The sequence below is a fragment of the Saimiri boliviensis genome, chromosome 9, assembly GCF_048565385.1.
Source record: "Saimiri boliviensis isolate mSaiBol1 chromosome 9, mSaiBol1.pri, whole genome shotgun sequence".
Classification (NCBI taxonomy): Eukaryota; Metazoa; Chordata; class Mammalia; order Primates; family Cebidae; genus Saimiri; species Saimiri boliviensis.
This window is the reverse complement of record NC_133457.1, coordinates 90,357,001-90,379,452: the sequence shown is the minus strand read 5'-3', so window position 1 is coordinate 90,379,452 and position 22,452 is coordinate 90,357,001. Positions and strand designations below refer to the sequence as shown.

Genomic DNA, 22,452 nt, shown 5'->3' with positions numbered 1-22,452 from the left:
TGTGTGTCACAGAAAAAATGCTCCCCTGAATGCTATAACCAAACAAAGTTTGTTCCTTTGTTTGGTTACAGCTAATCGGCTCACTTTCTCAAGGCAAAACCGGTTAGTTCCTGTGTTTTCATGAAAATGTCAGACAACCACGAAAAGCCAAGGAAGTGCGTTGAACTGAAGGTCCGGCTTTGGTGAATTAGGCAGAGATGTTCTCAGCAGCAAACAGGTAAAATCTGACATCAAGATACATTATTTTAATGCAGGGCCAGTTATAATCTGAAATAACTGACAAGGTTCTAAAATGATAGAGCCCCGGACTGAGAAATGACCAACACCAAGTATAACACAGTACACTGAGCACCTGTTTCTATAGAAAACATTTCAAATCAAGTTCTTTATGATGTAAACCACATTTCCCAAATGCCTAAGGCACTTCCAAGCTTTAACAAGGCCTCAGAAATTCAGCGGGTGCCTGGGAGGCTTCATTCACATTCACCTCTAAGGAGAGGCTGAAAGAGGAATTTCCGGATGGCAGCTGCTGGCTCAGGACCTCGGGGCCCCTCGCCAAGGCTGTCTCTACGTGGCTCCCGGAATTGCTGAGGTCTCATTTGTCAGAGGGCTTTGTTGGGAAATAAAACAACAGCTGACGCTCGCGGGCCTTGGAACTCTGGCCAGGCTCCCAAAGAATGCATCCTAGGAGAAATAGGATGGGAGCCTTTGCCTTATCCTTGCAGCCCAAATTCTTTGTATGGCAGGAGAACATCTATACAAAATGATAAAATATTGTCTGACATTTCCCTTTACTTTGGGTATTGCTTTTAACCTTCTCAAAACCCACCCCTCCCACCTCTAACAAACCAAAGTGGAAAATGACGATTCAGGCAGCTGTTAATTGGCTCACTGTCTTAAGGCAAGCACGGTCTCAAGGCGGAGATGACACAGCAGAAAACAGAGCGGCGGTGGGGGGAAGTCTGTTACTGGCTTGTGATTTATAAAAGCCAAAGGCCTTTAGAGAAAAGGGCAGGAGTTGTACCAACATAGATGCCAAATCCAGGAGATTTGGTATCTGACCAGCAGTATGAGGGATGCTTCCCCATGATCCAGACCAGCCCAAAGCCCCTGTGGTGGCAGCCAGTGGGGAGCCACCAGAGCTTGGACATGGTGGTCTTTGACAACAGGTCTGCCCTTCTCTCCCTGACCAGTTGGGATAGAGACCTGACTGGAATCCTCTATGCTGGGAGGTGTTTCTATGGATAGAGAGAACTGGGCCTGTCTTCCTGAACGCCAACGCAGAGTAGAAGCAGTTGAGACGTGGATCTGGGTTGAGGAATGGGTTTTCCTGTACCCTCGTGTCACCCACATCTTCACAAAGGACTTACAGATGGCTGAGAGACCTGTAGGAACGGAATGGGGCTTGCAGGTGGCAGGAGAAACCTGAGACCAATGACCAAGACCAGATGTGGGTCAGTGGTCATCTTGGCAGATAGCGCTGTGGACAGATGACACTGAGGGCCACTGCTCGAGCCTTTGGTCGTCAGCTGCTACCTGGTAGCCCCACCCCTCCCCTTTCTACCCCTAGACTTGGCCTCCAGGGAAAAAGTGTGTGTAGGAACTCCCTCTGCCATTTTGAAAAGACAGGAGCTAAAATCAGTTCCATGAAGGACAAGTGTTTCGTTTCATACCTGAGTTTGTAAAATGAGAACTGTACTTTATGATGTAAACCAGATACGTGATTTTTACCTTTGTCTTCTCCATTGACTTAGTAATGAGACAGATCAGCGCAAGGACAACGTCTAGCCATACACCTGGCAGGTTCTACAAGTCACAGATCTATAACCACAGGCTGGGCCTTAGAGCAATCTTAGGGCACCTTCCTTTCTCCTGCCCACCCGTTTTATAGAAAAAACAAGAGCGGCTCCTTCCTGGCAGCACAGGGCAAAGTAAGGAAAGGGATGTGGAAAGGGATGTGCCAAAAAGGAAAAACCCAGTGGGTTTGAAATAAGGTGAGGCTCCGGGTGACCAGAGGTGAACGTATATTGTCTGTTAGTCCAGAATCTTCATGCTGAGCAAGTCAGGGATCCCACCCCTCCGGGGAGGGCCGCCTTTGGTTTGCCCTGCTGGTGTGAGCCGAGCAGGCACGTGCTTGCTTCAGTCCTGACCGCCGGTCAATTTGTGGAACAAGTCCTCATCAAGTGTTTCATTCTGGTCCTTGGAGCGGGTGGACAAGAAAATGTAGCCCCCAATGTACTCGTGCACAATCTTGCAATCTGCACTCAAGCAGGTGAATGCAGTAGAGACGTTTTGGTCAAACTCGATTACCACCTGGAATAGGAAGGCACAGAGAAGCTTAAACTCTGACAAATGATGAGAAAGGGGCTCTTTGCTGGACTGGACCCTGGAGCTGAGGGCTGCTGAGGTGGATGACAGATGGATATCCCCCTAAAATGCACAGAAAACCATCACTTCCGTTAAACACTTCCAGAAGACATCTTTGCTCTCTTTATGCCCTCTGGTGGTGTCGACTTTGCTGCACATCTGGTTAAAAAAACTCCCAATACATTTTCTGTTTGTAGTTTAAATACAAGGATTTCCCAAGCACTCCCTGTGTTGAGGGGCAGAGTGCTATTTTATTTTATTTTATTTTTTGAGATGGAGTTTCTGTCATCCAGGCTGGAGTACAGTGGCACGATCTCGGGTCACTGCAATCTCCACCTCCCAGGTTCAAGTGATTCTTGTGCCTCAACCTCCTGAGTAGTTGAGATTACAGGTGCTCACCACCACACCTGGCTAATTTTTGTATTTTTAGTAGAGACAGGGTTTCACCATGTTGGCCAGGCTAGTCTCGAACTCCTGACTTCAAGTGATCCACCCGCCTCAGCCTCCCAGTGATGGGATTACAGGTGCAAGCCAATGCACCCAGCCTGCAGGCTCTTTAATGGTTAATAAAAGGTCTGCTTGAATTTTCCTACCACCACTGCCCCGAACCCTTTCCTAGATGAAAGTCATAAACTCTAAGCTCTAGAAGAAAGACTTAAAGACTTTGCTGTTTCTTAACCTTGGCTGCCCATTAAAATCACCTGCAGACCTTTAAAAATTACTAATGCCTAACTCCTACTCCCAGAGATTCAGATTTAATTGGCCTTTGGTGTGGTCTGGGCAGTGGTATTTTAAAGCTCTCCAGGTGATCCTAATATGCATCCAGGCTTTAGAGCTACCGCCTTAGAAGTCACCCAATCTCTGACGTTGATTTTACAAATAAGCACCCAGATGGTTATCAGCACTGCTGAGAGGTAGCCAGGGTTCTTAACAAATGTGTGGGCCTCTTATCATCCCTCTTCATCAATGACTTTCTATTGGAAAACGAGAATGCCACAGGAATGAGGGAAGATTGACTCTATATCAGCAATATCAGGATGTTTCTATTAATTCAAGAATGAATGAAACAGGGTCTCGTTTTGTTACCTAAGCTGGAGTGCAGTGGCACAATCATAGCTCACTGTACCCTTGAACCTCAGGTGATCGTCTCCTGCTGAGTAGTTGAAACTACAGGGGTGTACACCATCACACCTGGCTAATTTGGCTTTTTAAATTTTTTTTTAAATTTTCTGTAGAGATAGGGTCTCATTATGTTGCCCAGGCTGGTCTCGAACTTCTGGCCTCAACTGATCCTCCCACCTCAGCATCCCAAAGCACTGAATAAAATGTTTTAAATTAGTGGCAGGATGCTAAGGTGCCTCTAACTTCATCTAGAATTTTCCATGATACAGACTTGGCCTGAACTTAGCTTTAGTATGGGAGATGATGGGAGGCTGTAACACAGGCTAAGGGTTTGAGGGCTCCTGGTTTTAAGAACTGAAGCTTGGCCAGGCGTGGTGGCTCACACCTGTAACCCCAGCACTTTGAGAGGCCGAGGCGGGTGGATCACGAGGTCAGGAGTTCGAGACCAGCCTGACCAACACGATGAAACCCCCATCTCTACAAAAAATAGAAAAATTAGCTGGGCATGGTGGCATGTGCCTGTAATCCCAGCTAGTTGGGAGGCTGGAAGCTGGGAGGTGGAGGTTGTGGTGATCTGAGATTGTGCCACTGCACTCCAGCCTGGGTGACAGAAAGAGACTCCATCTCAAAAAAAAAAAAAAGCAAAGCTTTTCACAGTCAATGCTATGCACCTCACTTGCTTCTTCAGCAGTTTTTCCCTTTTGGGACTGGAGTGCTCTCCAGGTGAGCAACTGAATCTTCGAGTCCTCAACCAGATTTCTTGGCAGCCAGCTAGATGAGGACTTTTTTGGATTTATTTTGCATAGCAGTTACAGCTCCAGTAGCTTCTGCTAAGTAATGATCAACCTAAATCCTATATAATCCTATGCTGAGTCAATAGAAATTAATCAAACTGCTTTTAACAATTTTAGAATCTGTCTGTATTGGTATTGGAAGTCTGCATGGAGACTAAGCCAGCTTCCAATGCTAATACAAGAGCATTTGGTCTGTGTTTATTAGGAAGCTGCCCAGGATTGCATGATTATTTTAGCAGACAATTACCACATGCTTGTGGTTTCTTAGCTCTAAATAGAAGAACACCTTTTAAAAATCAGAATAATCTGCAATTCTGAGGGAACACACATTTATAGGCTCAACACTTATCACCAAAAACTTTCACTTTACCTGCCGGGTTTCCCAGTTTACATTCCACTGTTTGATATTTGTGAATCTCCACGTTGTCATTGGAATCCCAGTGGTGGCATCGATTTTAATCAACCTGTTATATGAAACTCCCAGAATTCATCTTTCTTGCTTCCTTTAAATCTGAAAAGAATCATAATATTAGTTAAGAGAAGCAACTGCTTCCTATAATGTATTCATTTATATATAACTTCTTAAGGATACTACTGGTATTTCTAAGTCATTTCAGAGGAATAGGCAATGGAAGATCGACTTTCTGCCGGGGTGCATTTTTATTGTGATATAAACAGCATGAAAAAAGAACGAAGGCTATCCTGCAGATGGTCTCTAAGTGAAATTGACATCAGAGAAAAGTAAAATATGATGGAATCAAATATATTCATTCAAAATTATTACTGACTCTGTCCAGCACTCCTCTAGGCATGGGGATATAGTAGTGAGCTAAATGGAAGGAAAATTCCTGACTATAGGAGGGAGAAGATCGTTAAGTAGGAAGTACATATGCCAGATAGATCATGAAAGAAAATAAAGTTGGAGGGGTACAGGGAATACTGGCAATGAGGTGGTTAGCATTTAAAACAGGAAGGTCAGGGAAGTTCAGTGAAAAGGTGACATTTGATTAAAAAAAAAATGGATATGCATGAGGATGTAAGCCATGAGGATATCTGGGGAAAGGGTATTCCAGGCAGAGGGCACAGCTCCTTTTTTTTTTTTTTTTTTTTTTTTTTTTTTTTTTTTTTTAACGTGCTTAAGGACCTGCCAGGAGGCCCACGTGGCAGACACAGTGAAGGAGGGGAGAGAAATACGAATTCAAGAGCAAAGGTCTTGCAGGCCACTGTAAGGATCTGGTTTTTACTCAGAATGAGATAAGAAATCCTTCAGATGTTTTTTTAAAACATGTATGTGTGTGTCTGTGTGTATGTGTGTGTTGTAGAGACAGGGTCTCGTTATGTTGCGTAGGCTAGTCTTGAGCTCCTGAACTCAGGCAATCCTCCTGCCTTTGCCTCCCAAAGTGCTGGGATTACAGGCATGAGCCACCATGCCCCTCCCAGATGGTTTTGAGCAGAGGCTTCACAAAATCTCATTTAAGATTTTAACAGGATCCCTCTGGCTGCTAAGTTAAAAACTTAGGGGGACCAGGGTAGAGGCAGGAAGACCAAGCAGGATCACTCTGGACCGGCACTGTGGCGGTGGTGGTGGAGGAGGGGGAAGAAGTGGTCGGATTCTGTGTACTTTGATGGTAGAGTCACTAGGAGTTGCCTATGGGCAGGATGCCAGTGCAAGAGAAAGAGCAGAATAAACAATGACTCCAAAGGATTTGGCCTGAATGTCTAGTGGGAGGAGTTGCCTTCTACTGAGATGAAGAATGTAGGGGAGAGCCAGTTCAGGGGAAAATCAGGAATTTTGGACATGTTGAGATGAGATGCTCCTCAGATATCAAAGGGTCACTGAATCTATGAATCTTCAGTTCAAGAGATAGTTCTGGGCTTAAGTACACATTTCAGAGTAACTGGCATATAAATGAAGTCAAAAGAACGGCTGAACCTGAGAGAGTGAGTAGAGATCGAGAGGAGGAATGCTTTAAGAACTGACGCCTGGCTGGGTGTGGTGGTCCACACCTGTAAATCCCTCCCCGCACTTTAGGAGGCCGAGGAAAGAGGGTTACTTGAGGCCAAGAGATTGAGACCAGCCTGGGGAACATAGTGAGAGTCCATATCCTAAAAAAAAAGTCAGCTAGGTGTGGTGGCTGGCAGGTCCCAGCTGCTTGGAAGGCTGAAGTGAGAGGATCACGTGAGCCCAGGAGTTCGAGGTTACAGTGAGCCATGATTGTGCCACTGAGACAGAGTGAGACCCTGTCTCTAATTTAAAAAAAAGAAAAAAAAGAATAAAACAAAAAACTGAGGACTGTGCACTCTGGTATGCTAACAGATTAGAAAGATGAGAAAGAACCAGCGAAGGAGACCGAAAGCACCAGTCGGTGAGGGAGGAAAAAAGTCAGGAAAGTCAGTTGTGTTGGAAGGCAAGTGACGAAAACTGCCAAGGGGGATGGGGTGACTCACCGTGTCACATGCTGCTGAGAGGGCAGCTGGCACAAGGACTGAAGGTTGACCTATGGGCTCAGCAACATGAATGAAGGTCATGGATGGTCAACAGGTGACCTTGATGACATAAAGTAGCAGGGCCAGTGGGGTGGGGAGGGAGAGAAAACCTAACGAATGGATTCAAGAGACAATGGAAGAAAGGAACTGGAGGTAGTGGGTAGGTACAATACATTAAAGAAGCTCTGCTGTGAAGTGGGGCAGAGAACAGGGACAGCAACCGCAGGGGATGAAAGGAGGGGATACTGATGTGAAAATTGACATTGCAGGAGACAAAAGCATAATTAAAAAAAATTCCTAGTTGGGTTTTTACATCATTATCTTCTTCCTTTTTATTTTTTTGGTAGTGTTTCATTCTTGTTGCCCAGGCTGGAGTGCAATGGCACGATCTCAGCTCACTGCAACCTCTGCCTCCTAGGTAGCTGGGATCACAGGCTCCACCATCATGCCTGGCCAGTTTTGTATTTTTAGTAGAGACAGGGTTTCTCCATGCAGGCTGGTCTCAAACTCCCGGCCTCAGGTGATCTGCCTGCCTTGGCCTCCCAAAGTGCTGGGATTACAGGCATGAGCCACTGTACCTGGCCTATCATTCTTATCTTCTGCATGTCATCCTTGATTAAAGTCTACTCTACTTTTCTGGAATTATTTCCATATTATTCCTTCATTTTACCACCTTAATGCTTAATATCACAAGTTAACCCACTTAGGACTCCACCTGCTTCTCTCTAACCTATGGGAATTCTCTGGGCTGCTCTTCATCACCGAGGGAGTGTTGAAACAAACACCTAGGTTTCTCAGGTGTGGGCAGACCCCGATTCCACCAGCCATCCTACACATAGCAGGGCTGCTCCAGCCTTTGACTCTGACTGGCCTTGGAAAAAGTAGATCTTCACCATACCTGGAGCCGCTGCCTCAAAGCCTCACCTCCATAAACAGATGTCAGAAGCAGAGGGAGGTGCAGGGGGAAATAGCTGGTAAAGGAGTCTTTATCATCAGAAACTTCAGGCCCGCACCACATGTCACCACGTATCAGGCACTTTGCCTGCAGGTTGCACTGGGTTCTCTCAGCACAGTAGGTTCGGAATGCCCACTGAACACATGCAGAAGTTGTGGCTTGGGGAGGGCAGCAGAAATGCCCAGGTCACAGAGCTAGCAGAGGCATAGGTGGTACTGAAAGCTGGGCCTGGTCAGTTGAAGTGTTCATGTGTTTTTCACTTTGCAGGGTTGACTGCAGGGTTACAGGTGAGTATGTGTCTGCACATGGACACGTTTGCACATAGTGGGTATCCAGCACAACCCTGCCTTTCCTCACTCTTTTGCTGGGCTAAGTAAAACAGAAAAAGTTGCTTGTTTATGACAAACATTGGGGACTGATGTTATATGAGCTATTTCAGTGTTGCCTGTTTTTGTTTTAGAGACAGTCTCGCTCTGTTGCCTCGGCTGGAGTGCAGTGGCACCATCTCAGCTCACTGCAACCTCCGCCTCCCAGGTTCAAGTAATTCTAGTGCCTCAGCCTCCTGAGTAGCTGGGACTACAGGTGTGCACCAGCATGCCCAGCTAATTTTTTGTATTTTTAGTAGAGATGGGGTTTCACCATGTTGCCTAGGGTGGTCTTGAACTCCTGAGCTCAGGCAGTCCACCCACTTTGGCCTCCCAAAGTGCTGGTATTATAGGCGTGAGCCATTGTGCCTGGCTGGAAAGTCTGAATAGTCTCCCCATTTAGGAGTAATGGAGAAATGGAGTCTTTGGAAAGGGCCAAGAAAACAAAAATTGTCAATGCTTAAAAATACAAACCAATTTTCCCAGCCCCAAATTGTAAGATGAGAAAGTGACAGAGAGTACTTGCTGTACTGCAGGATTGGGTATAGATTTCGCTTAAGCATCAGTCTTCTCTATTGAACTGAAAATGTAATTTGATTTACAAACATGCTGTGGATGTGTTTTGGGAAACCATCCATTGTTTACAGTGGGGCAGAGCCATAGTGCTGGGCAGGGATGACACATGAGGACACAGGGCTTATGCCAGGGTGTGCGCTGGACTAGGAGGTGAACTTGGACAAGTCACCTAAGCTATTCTTCTGGGAGCAATAGATGGGCCTCCTATGTGTCTTTCAGATCCAGAAATCTTCAGAGACCAGTGGGAACAGGATTGCTATCTGATAAAGCTGGGTAGAAATAAAGCAGGGCTTGCTGGGACCTCTCTAAAAACCTAAAAATTCTGCAAAGCCACACCACAAGACACAATATGGGATGTAAAAGGGAGGAAGCTGACATGAAAGAAAGTCATAGCCAGGTGTGGTGGCTCACACCTGTAAACCCAGTGCTTTGGGAGGCTGAGGTGGGAGGATTGCTTGAGATCAGGAGTTTGAGACCAGCCTGGGCGACAAGGTGAGATGCCCCTGATCTCTTAAAAAAAAAAAGAAAGAAAGAAAAGAAAAGAAGTTACAGATTTCATAAAATCAAAATGTGATGTTTTCCCTCTGGTTTTGCAAATGTAGTTATCCTAAAAGAACCCTTCTTTTAAAATTTCCTTTCCCACAGTTACCTGAGCTTTGGGGTGTTGGCACTTAGAACAGAAGGTATGGAAAATGTTTATGAGCAGCTCAAAGTGTCGGGGCTATTTGTAAAAGGATAGTATTCTGAAATAAAAAGAGTTCTATATTCTATGCTAAATGAGAAAACTGGGGCTCCCAGAAAGCCATTGAAAATTGAATGGAAAGTGTGAGAAGCAAGTGAACACTGTAATCACCTGACAAGGTAGTAGGTGAGGCCAAACTCAGGCAGTGACTGCCACGCCTGGATGAACCGCAGCTTGGCTTCGACCAGGGGCATCTGGGCCACGTTCTGGTGCGCCTCCAGGATCCGGGCAGCCAGCTGAGCAGAAACAGACATCAACCTCTCCTCACATGCACCGGCTGCTCTGTAATCACCCTGTTAGCTCCCGCTAGCCCGTCAGAACAGTACACACAAGGCCTGACTGCAGCTCTAGAAAGACAATCTGTTCTCATCCATTCATTCTCTCTTTCTCTCTCTGTCTCTTTCTCTCTCCTTCCTTCCTTTCCTCCTTCCCTCCTTCCTTTTTGAGATGAAATCTCACTCTGTCGCCCAGGCTGGAGTGCAGTGTCACAATCTTGGCTCACTGCAACCTCTGCCTTCCGGGTTCAAGCCATTCTCCTGCCTCAGACCCCCGAGTAGCTGGGACTACAGGCATGCACCACCAAGCCCGGCTAATTTTTGTATTTTCAGTAGAGATAGGGTTTCACTGTGTTGGCCAGGCTGGTCTCAAATTCATGACCTCGTGATCCACCCACCTTGGCCTCCCAAAGTGCTGGGATTACAAGTGTGAGCCACCGCGCCTGGCCCTCTCTTTTTCTACAAGATACACCAATCATCAGGAGAAGCAGGAAAAAGATCACCCAACACATAAACTTCTAAAGCTGGCAGCACTGGAGAGCTCTGGGATCTCCCTTTCTGAGGTCCGTGGAGTGTCCACAGACAACGGTTCTACATGAATCAGCTCATCTGTGCAACTGTTAACCCACTCCTATAGAAGCATAATTTTAATTATTAATTTGTGAGAACTAAATAATTAAGTTCAATCTGGGAATACCTACATGTTCAGTCAGCGGAACAGTCACCTCTAACAAAATTAATAATTTCATAACATTAATATTCAGGACATAGTCAAATTTCACCATCAGCTGATTTTTTTCATCATGATACTCTTAATCAGATGGAATTACTCCCCTCCCCCTTTTTTTGAGACAGAGTCTTGCTCTGTCACCCAGGTTGGAGTGCAGTGGTTCAATCTCAGCTCACTGCTGCCTCTACCTCCTGGGTTCAAGCAATTCTCCTGCCTTAGCCTCCCAAGTAGCTGGGATTAAAGGCCTGCACTACCACGTCTGACTAATTTTTGTATTTTTAGTAGAGAAGGGATTTTACCATGTTGGCCAGCTTGGTCTTGAACTCCTGATCTCAAGTGATCTACCCACCTTGGCCTCCCAAATTGCTGGGATTACAGGCATAAGCCACCGTGCCCAGCCAGAAATCCTCCTTTTATTTTTGTTTGCATAAAGAATTTACTGCAAACAACTGCCCTAACAAGATTAACAGTACCTGTTTAGATTTGTGTTTTTTTGCACACCGTGGTGACACAAAACATTCTGGGTTCACATCCATGTTTTCGAGACTGGAAGTCAGCTGAGATGCAGAGTTCCTGTTTTTCATTCTCAGAAATGAAAGAATGTTGAGGACCTCTGGCTGGTAGGAGCTGTCTGCCATGGTTTTGCCCTTCGATGCCAACATGCAGGCAGCCATCCATTGGGCGTATTGATTCTCCTGCAGCAAACACCAGAAGGCTGAGAAGCAAGCTCAAGTGCAAAGACCCCTGCTGCTCACAGAGGGAGACTTGGGCTTTCTTCCCCATTACAGTGCAAAACCATCACCTTCCCAGCAAGATGTGAAGTGGCATGCATTCTGAGTCACTGCTCATCACCTAATGTAAACCTGACAGTAGCTTTTGAGTCCTGTGTTGAGTTTCTAGATGCTAAGGAGCTAGAGGATAGGAATGTCAACTTTGATAAATTGCATGCAGGGAATTTTACATTTAAAGACTATCCAAGGGCCAGGTGCGGTGGCTCATGCCTGTAATCCCAACACTTTGGGAGACTGAGACGGGTGGATTGCTTGAGGTCAGGAGTTCAAGACCATCCTGGCCAACATGGCGAAACCCTGTCTCTACTAAAAATGCAAAAATTAGCTGTGCGTGGTGACAGATGCCTGTAATCCCAGCTACGCGTGAGGCTGAGGCAGGAGAATCCTTTGAACCTGGGAAGCAGAGGTTGCAGTGAGCTGAGATTGTGTCAATGCACTCGAGCCCAGGAGACAGAACAAAACTTGGTCTCAAAAAAAAAAAAAAAAAAATGGCGGGCACAGTAGTTCACACCTGCAATCCCAGTACTTTGGGAGGCTGGGGCAGGTGGATCATGAGGTCAGGATATCAAGACCATCCTGGTTAATACAGTAAACCTTGTCTCTACTAAAAAATACAAAAAATTAGCTGGGTGTGGTGGTAGGCGCCTATAGTCCCAGCTACTTGGGAGGCTGAGGCAGGAGAATTGCTTGAACCCAAGAGGCAAAGGTTGCAGTAGGCCAAGATTGCACCAGTGCACTCCAGCCTGGGTGACAGAGGGAGAGTCTGTCTCGAAAAAAAAAAAAAAAAAAAAAAAAGATGATCCAAGGACACCATGAAGTGCCATGAGGCACAGATAAGTGAAACCCCAAATGATCAGAGCGCTTTCCTTGATACATATTTCCATTTCTATATCACATCTGATCTCTATGAGAAATGAAAATGATGAAAAAAACCTAGCCAATTTCCTATATTATTTGTACCCTGGCCTGTCCTTAGTAAAGACTCTAAGGTAGCAATTATGGCCATTATGGGACCTTAACAAGTCAGTGATGGCTTCTATTGTTGTTTAGTGTCTGTGCTCATTTCTGACTTCAGAGAGTGAACAGGAGTGGTCCTCAAAAGTACAGGGGATGCAGCTAAAGAGGGGCAACAGTGGGTGAGGAACATTAAATTCACTGCCCCGATACGGTTTGGCTCTCTGTCCCCACCCAAATCTCATGTTGAAATGTGATTCCGAGTGTTGAGGAGGGACCTGGTAGAAAGTGATTGGATTATGGGGGCAGATTTACTCCTTGCTGTTCTCATGATATTGAGTGAGTTCTCATGAGATCTGATAATTTAAAAGTGTGTGGCTCTTCCCCCTTCACTCTCTCCCTCTCTTGTCACAATGTGAAGATGTGCTTGCTTCCCCTTCTCCTTCCACTAAGATCGTAAGTTTCCTGAGGCCTTCCCAGCCATGGCTCCTGTATAGCCTGTGGAACTAGGAGTCAATTAAACCTCTTTTTTCTCCCAGTCTCAGGTAGTTCTTTATAGCAATGTGAGAATGGACTAATATACCCCCTACCCCCATCCACACCCTTCGCCATATAACTTTACAGTTCCTCCCACCAGGGACAGTGAAATTCCCATTCGTTGACTGCAGGCTGAGTTATGTCATCTGCTTTGGCCAGTGGAATGTGGGTGGAAATAACAATGTGCCAACTTCAGGCCGGGCGCGGTGGCTCAAGCTTGTAATCCCAGCACTTTGGGAGGCCGAGGCGGGTGGATCACGAGGTCGAGAGATCGAGACCATCCTGGTCAACATGGTGAAACCCCGTCTCTACTAAAAATACAAAAAATTAGCTGGGCATGGTGGCACGTGCCTGTAATCCCAGCTACTCAGGAGGCTGAGGCAGGAGAATTGCCTGAACCCAGGAGGCGGAGGTTGCGGTGAGCCGAGATCGCGCCATTGCACTCCAGCCTGGGTAACAAGAGCGAAACTCCATCTCAAAAAAAAACAAAAAAACAAAAAAAGAAACAAAAAAAAAAACAATGTGCCAACTTCAAGCCTAAGCTTTAGGAGCTGCACCTATTGCCATGTGCCCTCTCACACTTCTGCCTTCACCAAGAAGAGACCTTCCCTAGGCATTCTGGGACCCAGAATAAATAAAATCAGCTTAATCAGAGGCACAGTCCAGCTAAGCCTGTGTCTCCGAACCCAAATGACCAGCTGACACCATCCTGGATCATCCAGTCCCCAGACTATCTTTCAGAAAACAATGTTTATTTATTTATTTATTTATTTGAGACGGAGTTTCGCTCTTGTTACCCAGGCTGGAGTGCAATGGCGCGATCTCGGCTCACCGCAACCTCCGCCTCCTGGGCTCAGGCAATTCTCCTGCCTCAGCCTCCTAAGTAGCTGGGATTACAGGCACGCGCCACCACGCCCAGCTAGTTTTTTGTATTTTTAGTAGAGACGGGGTTTCACTATGTTGACCAGGATGGTCTCGATCTCTCGACCTCGTGATCCACCCGCCTCGGCCTCCCAAAGTGCTGGGATTACAGGCTTGAGCCACCGCGCCCGGCCATATTGTTTTTATTTTTTGGGGGAGGGGACAGAGTCTTGCTCTGCCACCCAGGCTGGAGTGCACTGGCACCATTTCAGCTCACTGCAAACTCTACATCCCGGGTTCAAGTGAATCCCCTGCCTTAGCCTCCCAAGTAGCTGGGATTACAGGCATCTGCCATCACATCTGGCTAATTTTAGTATTTTTAGTAGAGAAGGGTTTCACCATGTTGGCCAGGCTGGTGTCGAATTTCTGACCTCAGGTGATCCTCCCACCTTGGCCTCCCAAAGTGCTGGGATTACAGGTGTGAGCCACTGCATGGCGAATGTTTATTATTGAATGTCATTGTGATTTTGTTACATTGTGATTGTCTGTTACAAAGCAATAGTTAACTGACACAATAGTGCTCTAAATCTGTGAAAACATTTTTAGGTTTTGCTCTTACACTTAGTGAAGGTGAAGTGACTTAACATTTTTGGGATTTTACTCACATGGTCACATCTCAAATACATTTCATTCATACCATCGGCCACAGGAATTAGTAACTTGATTCCAAATTTTCTCCCTGCTACATTTACATCTGGCACAACTTCACAGCCTGAAGGATAAAGATCAGGGACAAAATCAAGTTATGAAGCATCTGTTAGATAAATATCAGGTGTGTATCTAAAATGAAGACTTTGTATATAAGCCCCTAAGATCTGGTTTTGAAAAATGGAGGACTAAGCTGATAACAATAATTAATGGATAACTAGATAAGACTTATGAGCAATTAACATAGACAAATAAAAATACTTTTATGGTTTTCTTAAATCAAAAAGTCAATTTAATTCATCTTCAGGTTAATGTTGGCTCTCCAAACTCAGAAAAAATTATGACTATGAACTTTAAAATAAATCAAAGCAGAAGGAATTCTCTGATTGCCACAATAATGAGAGTTGAGTGTACTGGTTAATTAAATATTTCAATTATTCGATAGTTGTCAGGACATTCACAGTGACCTTCAGAAATTAGAATAGGCGTTAAAGTGACACTAAATTAAATGTAAGTGTTCTGGAATACAGAAAGCTTTTCAGGATCTTACAGCACCTAATGTCCTACACTCTTGGACATGAATAAATTCTGGACACACTGAGAAAGACAGAACAGCAGAATGCAAATAAACAGGTTTACTAGACCGTATTCAAGGCCCATGCTCTGAAGAGCAGCTGCAGTCAGGATGTCATTTGGAAAAAAAACAGTGACACAGGTATGGCGGTTCCTCTAGAAGTAAACTGCTTCATTGTGTAGGAACCCTGCCTTTAATCTGCTACCTGGCTTTTTTATCACCCAGGCTGGAGAGCAGTGGCGTGATCTCAGTTCACTGTAACCTATGTCTCTTGAGTTCAAGCAATTCTACTGCCTCATCCTCCCAAGTAGCTGGGACTACAGGCATGTGCCACCATACCTGGCTAATTTTTGTATTTTCAGTAGAGATGGGGTTCCACCATGTTGGCCAGGCTGATCTTGAACTCTTGACCTCAGGTTATCCGCCCACCTTGGCCTCCCAAAGTGCTGGGATTACAGGTTTGAGCCACTGCGTCTGGCCTGCTTCCTGACTTATGATGAGCCACAGCAAGATGTAGGTAGGGTACTCTTACCTCTAAGATTTAGTTTTTCTACTGGTTCTCCTTGTTCAAGTTCCTTATTTTTAAAATAGGCTATGGATGTGTCTTTAAAGACAAACCAATACTGTTTGAAAGCTTTTAGTAGCAACTTCTTGGGCCTGCAAATTAAAGAGAGTAAACATTTAAATCACCATCCAGAAATGTAGAACATACTGCAGATTTCAAGCAGATCAGATGCTCTAGATGCCCTGTCAAACAAAACATGCTTCATTTTTTCAAAAATTATTTTCAAATTGCTCATTTCTAAACACTAGAAATGAAGTGCGGATATGAGATGTAAATTTTAACACCAAGGCTCCACCTGGGGCCACACCTGGCTCTGCTACTGTTTGCATGAGTGCCCTGGGAAAGATCCTGCACTCACCTGGGCTGCATGTACTTCCTCTGTGTGCTGGGAACAGCTGTAATCTGGGAACCCAGGGCTTTTGTGAGGATAGAATGAGGTAATTTACATGAAGAGCTGATCACAGTGCCTGACACAAGTGAAGTGCTAAACTGTGATGGTGTATGTGAGAAACCTATGTGAATCTGGTCACATCTGGAATCTCAGCATATTTCCTGCATTTGAAAAAGGTGTCGATATGGACGGCCCAAGCTTCAAGTTATCAGACATACAAGTCAGATATAAACATGAGCAGCATTTTCTGTAGTTTCTTCTTAGCTTTTAAGAGAAACTATAAGAGAATTCTCAGTGAGCCAGGGAAATCAGCAAATCTACAGCTGGTCAATATAGACTCTATTGTTACTAAAAACTATTTTGAGGGAAGATATCCGACAGTGGTACTGGTATCTGTTGGGGCCAGAAAATCTTATACTGTGGACTACACAAGGTTGGTGGTGCCAATGGTAAGCCTAAAGGTTGGGTCATTCAAAAGAGGAAACCTGAGAATGAGCTAGGGGGTAAGACAGGGGTCAAAGATAGGTAGAGAAAAGAAATTATTAGTACTGGTTCTGTGGAAGCATCCCGGCCTTGGGGACAGATCAGAATATCTCATGCCAGAGGGGTGGAATTCTGCATCAAGAATGGGAGAAGAGAGGAATCTTGGTGTTAACACCATTCATATGTAGTTTGGGCCAGTTTTTTTTAACATGTCAGTACTAGTCTCTCCTTAGCTAAAAATGTATTATTCTTTACAAAAAGATAAGAGAAAACGTGGACATTAAGAAAAGGTATATGCCAGGTACGGTGCCATAATCTCAGCACTTTGGGACGCTGAAGTGAGAGAACTGCCTGAGGCCAGGAGTTCAGGACCAGCCTGGGCAACATAGCCAGATCCCACCTCTACAAAAAAAGAAAAATTAGCCAGGCATGGTGGTGTGTCTATAGTGCCAGCTACATGAGGGGATTGCTTAAGCCTGGGCAGTTGAGGCTGCAGTGAGCTGTGATCACACTGAGTGACAGAGTGAGGCCTTGTTTCTAAAAAATAAATAAATGAAATTTACAAACCCAAGAATTTTCCCCCCCAGTATATTATAGAAGAATATTACATACAAGTTATACAAATAAATTTGAAAAACATTACATGAAGTTAACATTTCCAGGATTAAGAAAAACACTGTATTAAAGTAGTATTTATTTGCTGGGTACGGTGGCTCACACTCGTAATCCCAGCACTTTGGGAGGCCATCATGGGCAGATCACTTGAACTCAGGAGTTCGAGACCAATCTGGCTAACATGAGGAAACCCCAGCTCTATTAAAACTACAAAAATTAGCCAGCTGTGGTGGTGCACACCTGTAATACCAGCTACCCAGGAGGCCGAGGCAAGAGGATTACTTGAACCGAAAGGTGGAGGCTGCAGCAAGCTGAGATCAGGCCACTGCACTTCAGTCTGCATGACAGAGCAAGACTCCATATCAAAAATAATAATAATAATAAAAATAAAAAAAAGGTATCTTAACTATAGCCCTCAACATGATAAATACAAGTTTTTTGTTTGTTTGTTTTTTTGTTTTCAGATAGAGTCTTGCTCTGTCACTCAGGCCAGAATGCAGTGGCATGATCTTGGCTCACTGCAGCATCTGCCTCCTGGGTTCAAGCGATCCTTGTGCTTCAGCCTCCTGGGTAGCTGGGATTACAGGTGTGCCCCACCATGACCACCTAAGTTTTGTATTTTTAGTAGAGTTGGGGTTTCACCATGTTGGCCAGACTGGTTTCGAACTCCTGAGCTCAAGTGATCTGCCCACCTTGGCCTCCCAAAGTTCTAGTATTAAAGGCATGAGGCTCCACACCCAGGCAGTTCTAAGGAACATATTTAGAAGGCTGTTTATCTAATACTCAGATTCTCCAAAATGAATAGCATTTGAGAATAATAAAGATACAACCTTTATAGGAAGGCTACAGTCACCATTTGGTTTGTGAAGGGCTTGATTTGTCCTCTACAGAGAGTGTGGTAACTCATTTTTTTGGTAGAATAATTATGAATACTTTATTAAGATGTATTTGTGGACTCAAATTGTTACTTTTTTTGTAGCTCTGACTATAACAAAATGAGTGAAATGTGGTTACAACCATTTTTGCCACAGAAGTTAAATGAATAACCCTGGCTGGGCATGGTGGCTCATGCCTGTAATCCCAGCACTTTGGGAGACCGAAGTGGTTGGATCACCTGAGTTCAGGAGTTCAAAACCAGCTTGGCCAGCATGAAACTCCCTCTCTATAAAAATAATAAAATTAGCTGGGCATGATGGTGGGTGCCTATAATCCCAACTACTCAAGAGGCTAGGCGGGAGAATAGCTCCTTCCTGGGAGGTGGAGGTTACAGTGAGCTGAGATCGTGCCATTGCACTCCAGCCTGGGTGACAGAGTGAGACTCTGTCTCAAAAAAAAAAAAAAAGGAATGACCCTATTGTTTGTGACCACATCCTACAATCACAGTAAAAGAAACCCAAAACCAAACCTGTAGAAACCTGGTGACAAATATTGTTACCTTTGGATGCTTATTTTTCATTTATATCTGCTTCATTGTTCATTCTTTCCAAGTCTTTCTTTGCATCCTATGTTATCAAAAGCAGCTTATGTTTCCTTTAAAACCACTGCCCCAGTGAAGTGCCAGTTGGTTAAGAAAAGTCAACAAACCATAAAGTGAAATAAGGAACTGATAGGAATTCAAAGAGCCTTGTTTCTTTCATCCTGACACACCCTGGCACCATTGCAGAAGTGGCAGTCCATTCTTTCCATGAAAACCTTCTCTGCCTTTGTAGCAGTTTCAGGTCGACCTGAGGTGATGGGGGAGTTTATCAGAAGCACTTAAACAGGTAGATAAACTAAAGTGACTACTCTCTGCAAGCCGAAGATCAAAGTTCTAGAGAGAAATGGCTTTTAAACTATAAAAGAGCCTTCAAGGTACTTAGCCTCCCAGATGGATCCTCTTAGAATCTTCAGTAAGGCAGATATGTTTATTATCACTGATGACGGCCAGGTTCATGCCGCCATTCATTGAGCATGTACTATGAGCCAGGTACCATGCTTAATGCTTCATATGCATTATTTCATTGAATCTTCCTGACAAACCCAAGAGGAGGCATATTCTCATTCTATAGATTGGAAAATGGAGGCTCAGAGACATAATATATTGCCCAAAGTCACCTACTGGTGTGTGTGGTAGAGCTAGGATTCAACCCACTGTCTGTCTGATGGCAAAGTCCACACTTTCACCGTTGAACCATGAACCTGTTTCAGGGACATACAATTTAAACTCCTGAACTCTTTATCTTCAAGGCTTTGTTATGAGTTAACTCCTTTTCCCCATGAAAGGTTACTTACCTAAATAATTTGAGATTATCTGCGAGTGTAGGGATGTCAGTAATGTCCTCCTAAGAGAAAACAGATAACGTTTCAAAAGCAGGAACTTGGCAAGTGATGCTGACATTCAGCCTGGACTGTCCAGTCGGGCAGTCACTTGCTACAAGTGGCTATTTAATGAATTAATTCAAATTAAATGAAATGAAAAACTCAGTTCTTCAGCTACACTCGCCATATTTCCAATAGTTAGCTGGGCATGGGAATAAGGAGGGTCGGAAAAAGAACTGGGACCTGTTGAGGTCCCCGAGGTGGCTGGCAACGTTCTATTTCTTGATTTCAGTGGTGACTTGAGTGACAACTTAATACTAACTTGTTGAGCTGTACATGTATGTATTTTTCACTTTTCTGTTTGTGTCATAGATGACAAAAAGGCAAAACGAGATGAAAAATATGAAAAAATGGATCAAGTACTCCCTGTAACTATCCTTCAAGTTAAAAATCTGAATTAGAAATGAATACTTTCATATGCAAACAAAAGATTTTATAATTTTTACATTAGAGTGGGGAGCTTCTGCTGCACCCAGGTCACTGATTAAACTCTCAAAGTGACCCTGCTTCAAAGTTCATTCTGCAATGTAGGTTGGTACCTACATTTTCCAACTGAAAAGCCTATTGTTAGAGTCACATAAAAATATTAAGGGAGGAAGGAGGTAACTTTTTGTTCTAAGAAGAATTACATGCCTGTTGTATTTATTCAGTGGAGAAAGTAGACAACAGAGAACTCCAAGTTCATGGGGCTTATGTGTTTCATAAATGTGAGACAGGGCCCTGCATCTTTACAGAATCTTGGCATTTAGCTTGCATTAAGTATTTGCTCCTGAGTGAGACCAATTTCTTATTTTAGGACATTTAATGATAAGAGAACACACTGAATGCAGAAGAATGGAGTAACTCATTCTAATCCACAATTACTGTTTACATCCAATATGGTGAACCCACCTCTCTGATTCAATGCAATTAATAATTATCCCCATGACTGATGTTAAACAAAACGGTGGCACCTCAGGAGTGAATTAAATAGGAGGGGCATTTCAGTTATAAAGCTGACATTCACCTTTCATGGATAAGGAGCAAGATATGACAAAATCATTTCATTTCTTTATGTTTTATTGGAGAGTTTTTGTTTAACTCCTGAAGTCAAAAACATTTAGAAACTTTTAACAATGTCTTAGAAAAAAGGCCACGACTTCTGTCAAGCTTGTCTAGTTGAAATGGATGACAAAGTAAACAGAAATAAGGTTTTTATCTGTAAAGAATTTTCTTGGCCAGTCACAGTGGCTCATGCCTGTTATCCCAACACTTTGGGAGGCTGAGGTGGGAGAGTCACTTGAGCCCTGGATTTAGAGACCAACCTGGCAACATGACACAACATTGTCTCTACAAAAAATACAAAAATTGGCCAGGCACAGTGGTGTGTGCCTGTAGTCCCAGCTATTCAGGAGGCTGAGATGGGAGGACTGCTTGAGCCCAGGAGGCTGAGGCTGCAGTGAGCCTTGATCACACTACTGCACGTCAGCTTGTCTCAGAAAAAAAGAAACAATTTTCTCTATTCTAGTCTCGCAGCTGCCCCATACAATAGACAGGATGGCATTTTCTAGACCTAAGTTGAGGGACCAATTCCACATTCCATGCTAGTGAAGTGAAGCCCTCAGCAGTGGCTCCCTCACACCGTGCCAACTTATCCCTAGGAAGAACACAAAAGTATTGTCATTAGTAGAAATGAAAATATAGTCCCTTACAGAGCTAAGCTGAGAAAAGTTAGTTAGTTCTTGCTAGGTTGAAGCTTGTTAGGTGAAGAGCATCTTTTTTTTTTTTTTTTTTTTTTTCAAAATCAGATGACATATTCTCTTACTTCTAATAAATAAAGATTCATTTATACTTGTCAATCAGTTAGAAGAAAGCCACAATTCTGAGTGATCAGAAAAAGTCCATACCAAAGGGCTGTCTGCTTTTCCACCTTCTAGGGTTACTTCCAAATTAGAAAGCGCTGCTTCTATTTCATCAACCTCGGACTCGTTTGTAAAATCCTGTATTTCAGCAGACAATGACAGTTTGCTAATGTGGTACTGAAATGAAAGCAGAGGTTTTAGAAATGTTACAAACAGAAATGTTATAAAACATTATACAATGAAGCCATTAGCCATTTTTTTTCTTTGAGGACTATTCCCTCGGAATACTGAACATCTCCTAAAAGGAGGTCTCTTTCCCATGCAGGGAAAATGACATTTTAACCTGATAATTCTGAGGTTCATGGTTAGTCATGTTCACAAGTAGTTCTTTCTCATCACTGATTGTGCTTACTGTAGGGAAGAGATAATAATTGCAAGACTAGTGTCTTACATGGGATGTGAGCATGTGTGGATTATGAGGAGCATTTTAAATTAAAAATTTGTTCTTGTCTGAAGAAGAAAGCAAGATTAAAAAAACAATAAAAAATACAAAAAAACTGCTCCCCTTATTTTCAGCTATTTCTTCAAAGAATAATACATTTAAAAAAAAAACTAGTATGAAGCATATGAAACTTTAAGCAGAACAAACTTGGTTTGTCACCTTCCGGAGAAAAGGTACTGAAGTTCCCATACCTGTAGAGCTGCAAAGATCAACATTTCTTCCTCTGTGCAATCAATTTCTTCTAAGAGAATGGCCCACCTGGCTTGTTCATAGAGTTGGTTTATTCGGACAGCATCATACTAGAGACAAAAACAGAGGTATGTGTGTAATGAGATATATTTATATCCTACAGTACAAAAATTCTGAAAAAACTGAGGCCATTCTCTGTTAATCAGATGCAACAAACTTCAGGTAACTGAAAGGAGTATTTCCACTGTGCCACTTCCTCAGCCCTCTTTCTTAAAGTTTTTTTTTTTTTTTTTTGAGACAGGGTCTCACTCTGTCACCTAGGCTGGCGTGCAGTGATGCAATCTCGGGTCACTGCATCCTCCACCTCCTGGGTTCATGCAATTTTTGTGCCCCAGCCTCCCAAGTAGCTGGGACTACAGGTGTGCACCACCACCCCTGGCTAATGTTTATATTTTTTGTACAGACAGGGTTTCACCATGTTGCTAGGCTGGTCTTGAACTCCTGTGCTCAAACGATCCACTCACCTCAGCCTCCCAAAGTGCTGGGTTTACAGGCGTGAGCCACTATGCCGGGCCTCTCCAGCCCATTTTACTTCTAAATTCAGAACTAACTTTCTCCAAATACTTTCCATAGCTGCTGCTGCTTCCTCATAACCCAACTTTGATTCCAT

At 43.9% G+C, this 22,452-nt stretch overlaps 1 protein-coding gene across 1 annotated transcript in view; it reads right to left on the bottom strand.

The window, feature by feature from the left end:
- Window positions 1–232: 232 nt before the first annotated feature.
- Window positions 233–22,452, bottom strand: part of FERMT1 (FERM domain containing kindlin 1) — a 47,367-nt gene continuing 25,147 nt past the window's right edge. Inside the window, 10 exon segments of the mRNA XM_010343773.3 lie at window positions 233–2,313; window positions 4,654–4,772; window positions 4,775–4,794; window positions 9,520–9,644; window positions 10,887–11,108; window positions 14,222–14,328; window positions 15,371–15,495; window positions 19,164–19,213; window positions 21,137–21,268; window positions 21,785–21,892. Coding sequence (XP_010342075.2) covers window positions 2,140–2,313; window positions 4,654–4,772; window positions 4,775–4,794; window positions 9,520–9,644; window positions 10,887–11,108; window positions 14,222–14,328; window positions 15,371–15,495; window positions 19,164–19,213; window positions 21,137–21,268; window positions 21,785–21,892 — 1,182 coding nt within the window. The 3' untranslated portion in view covers window positions 233–2,139.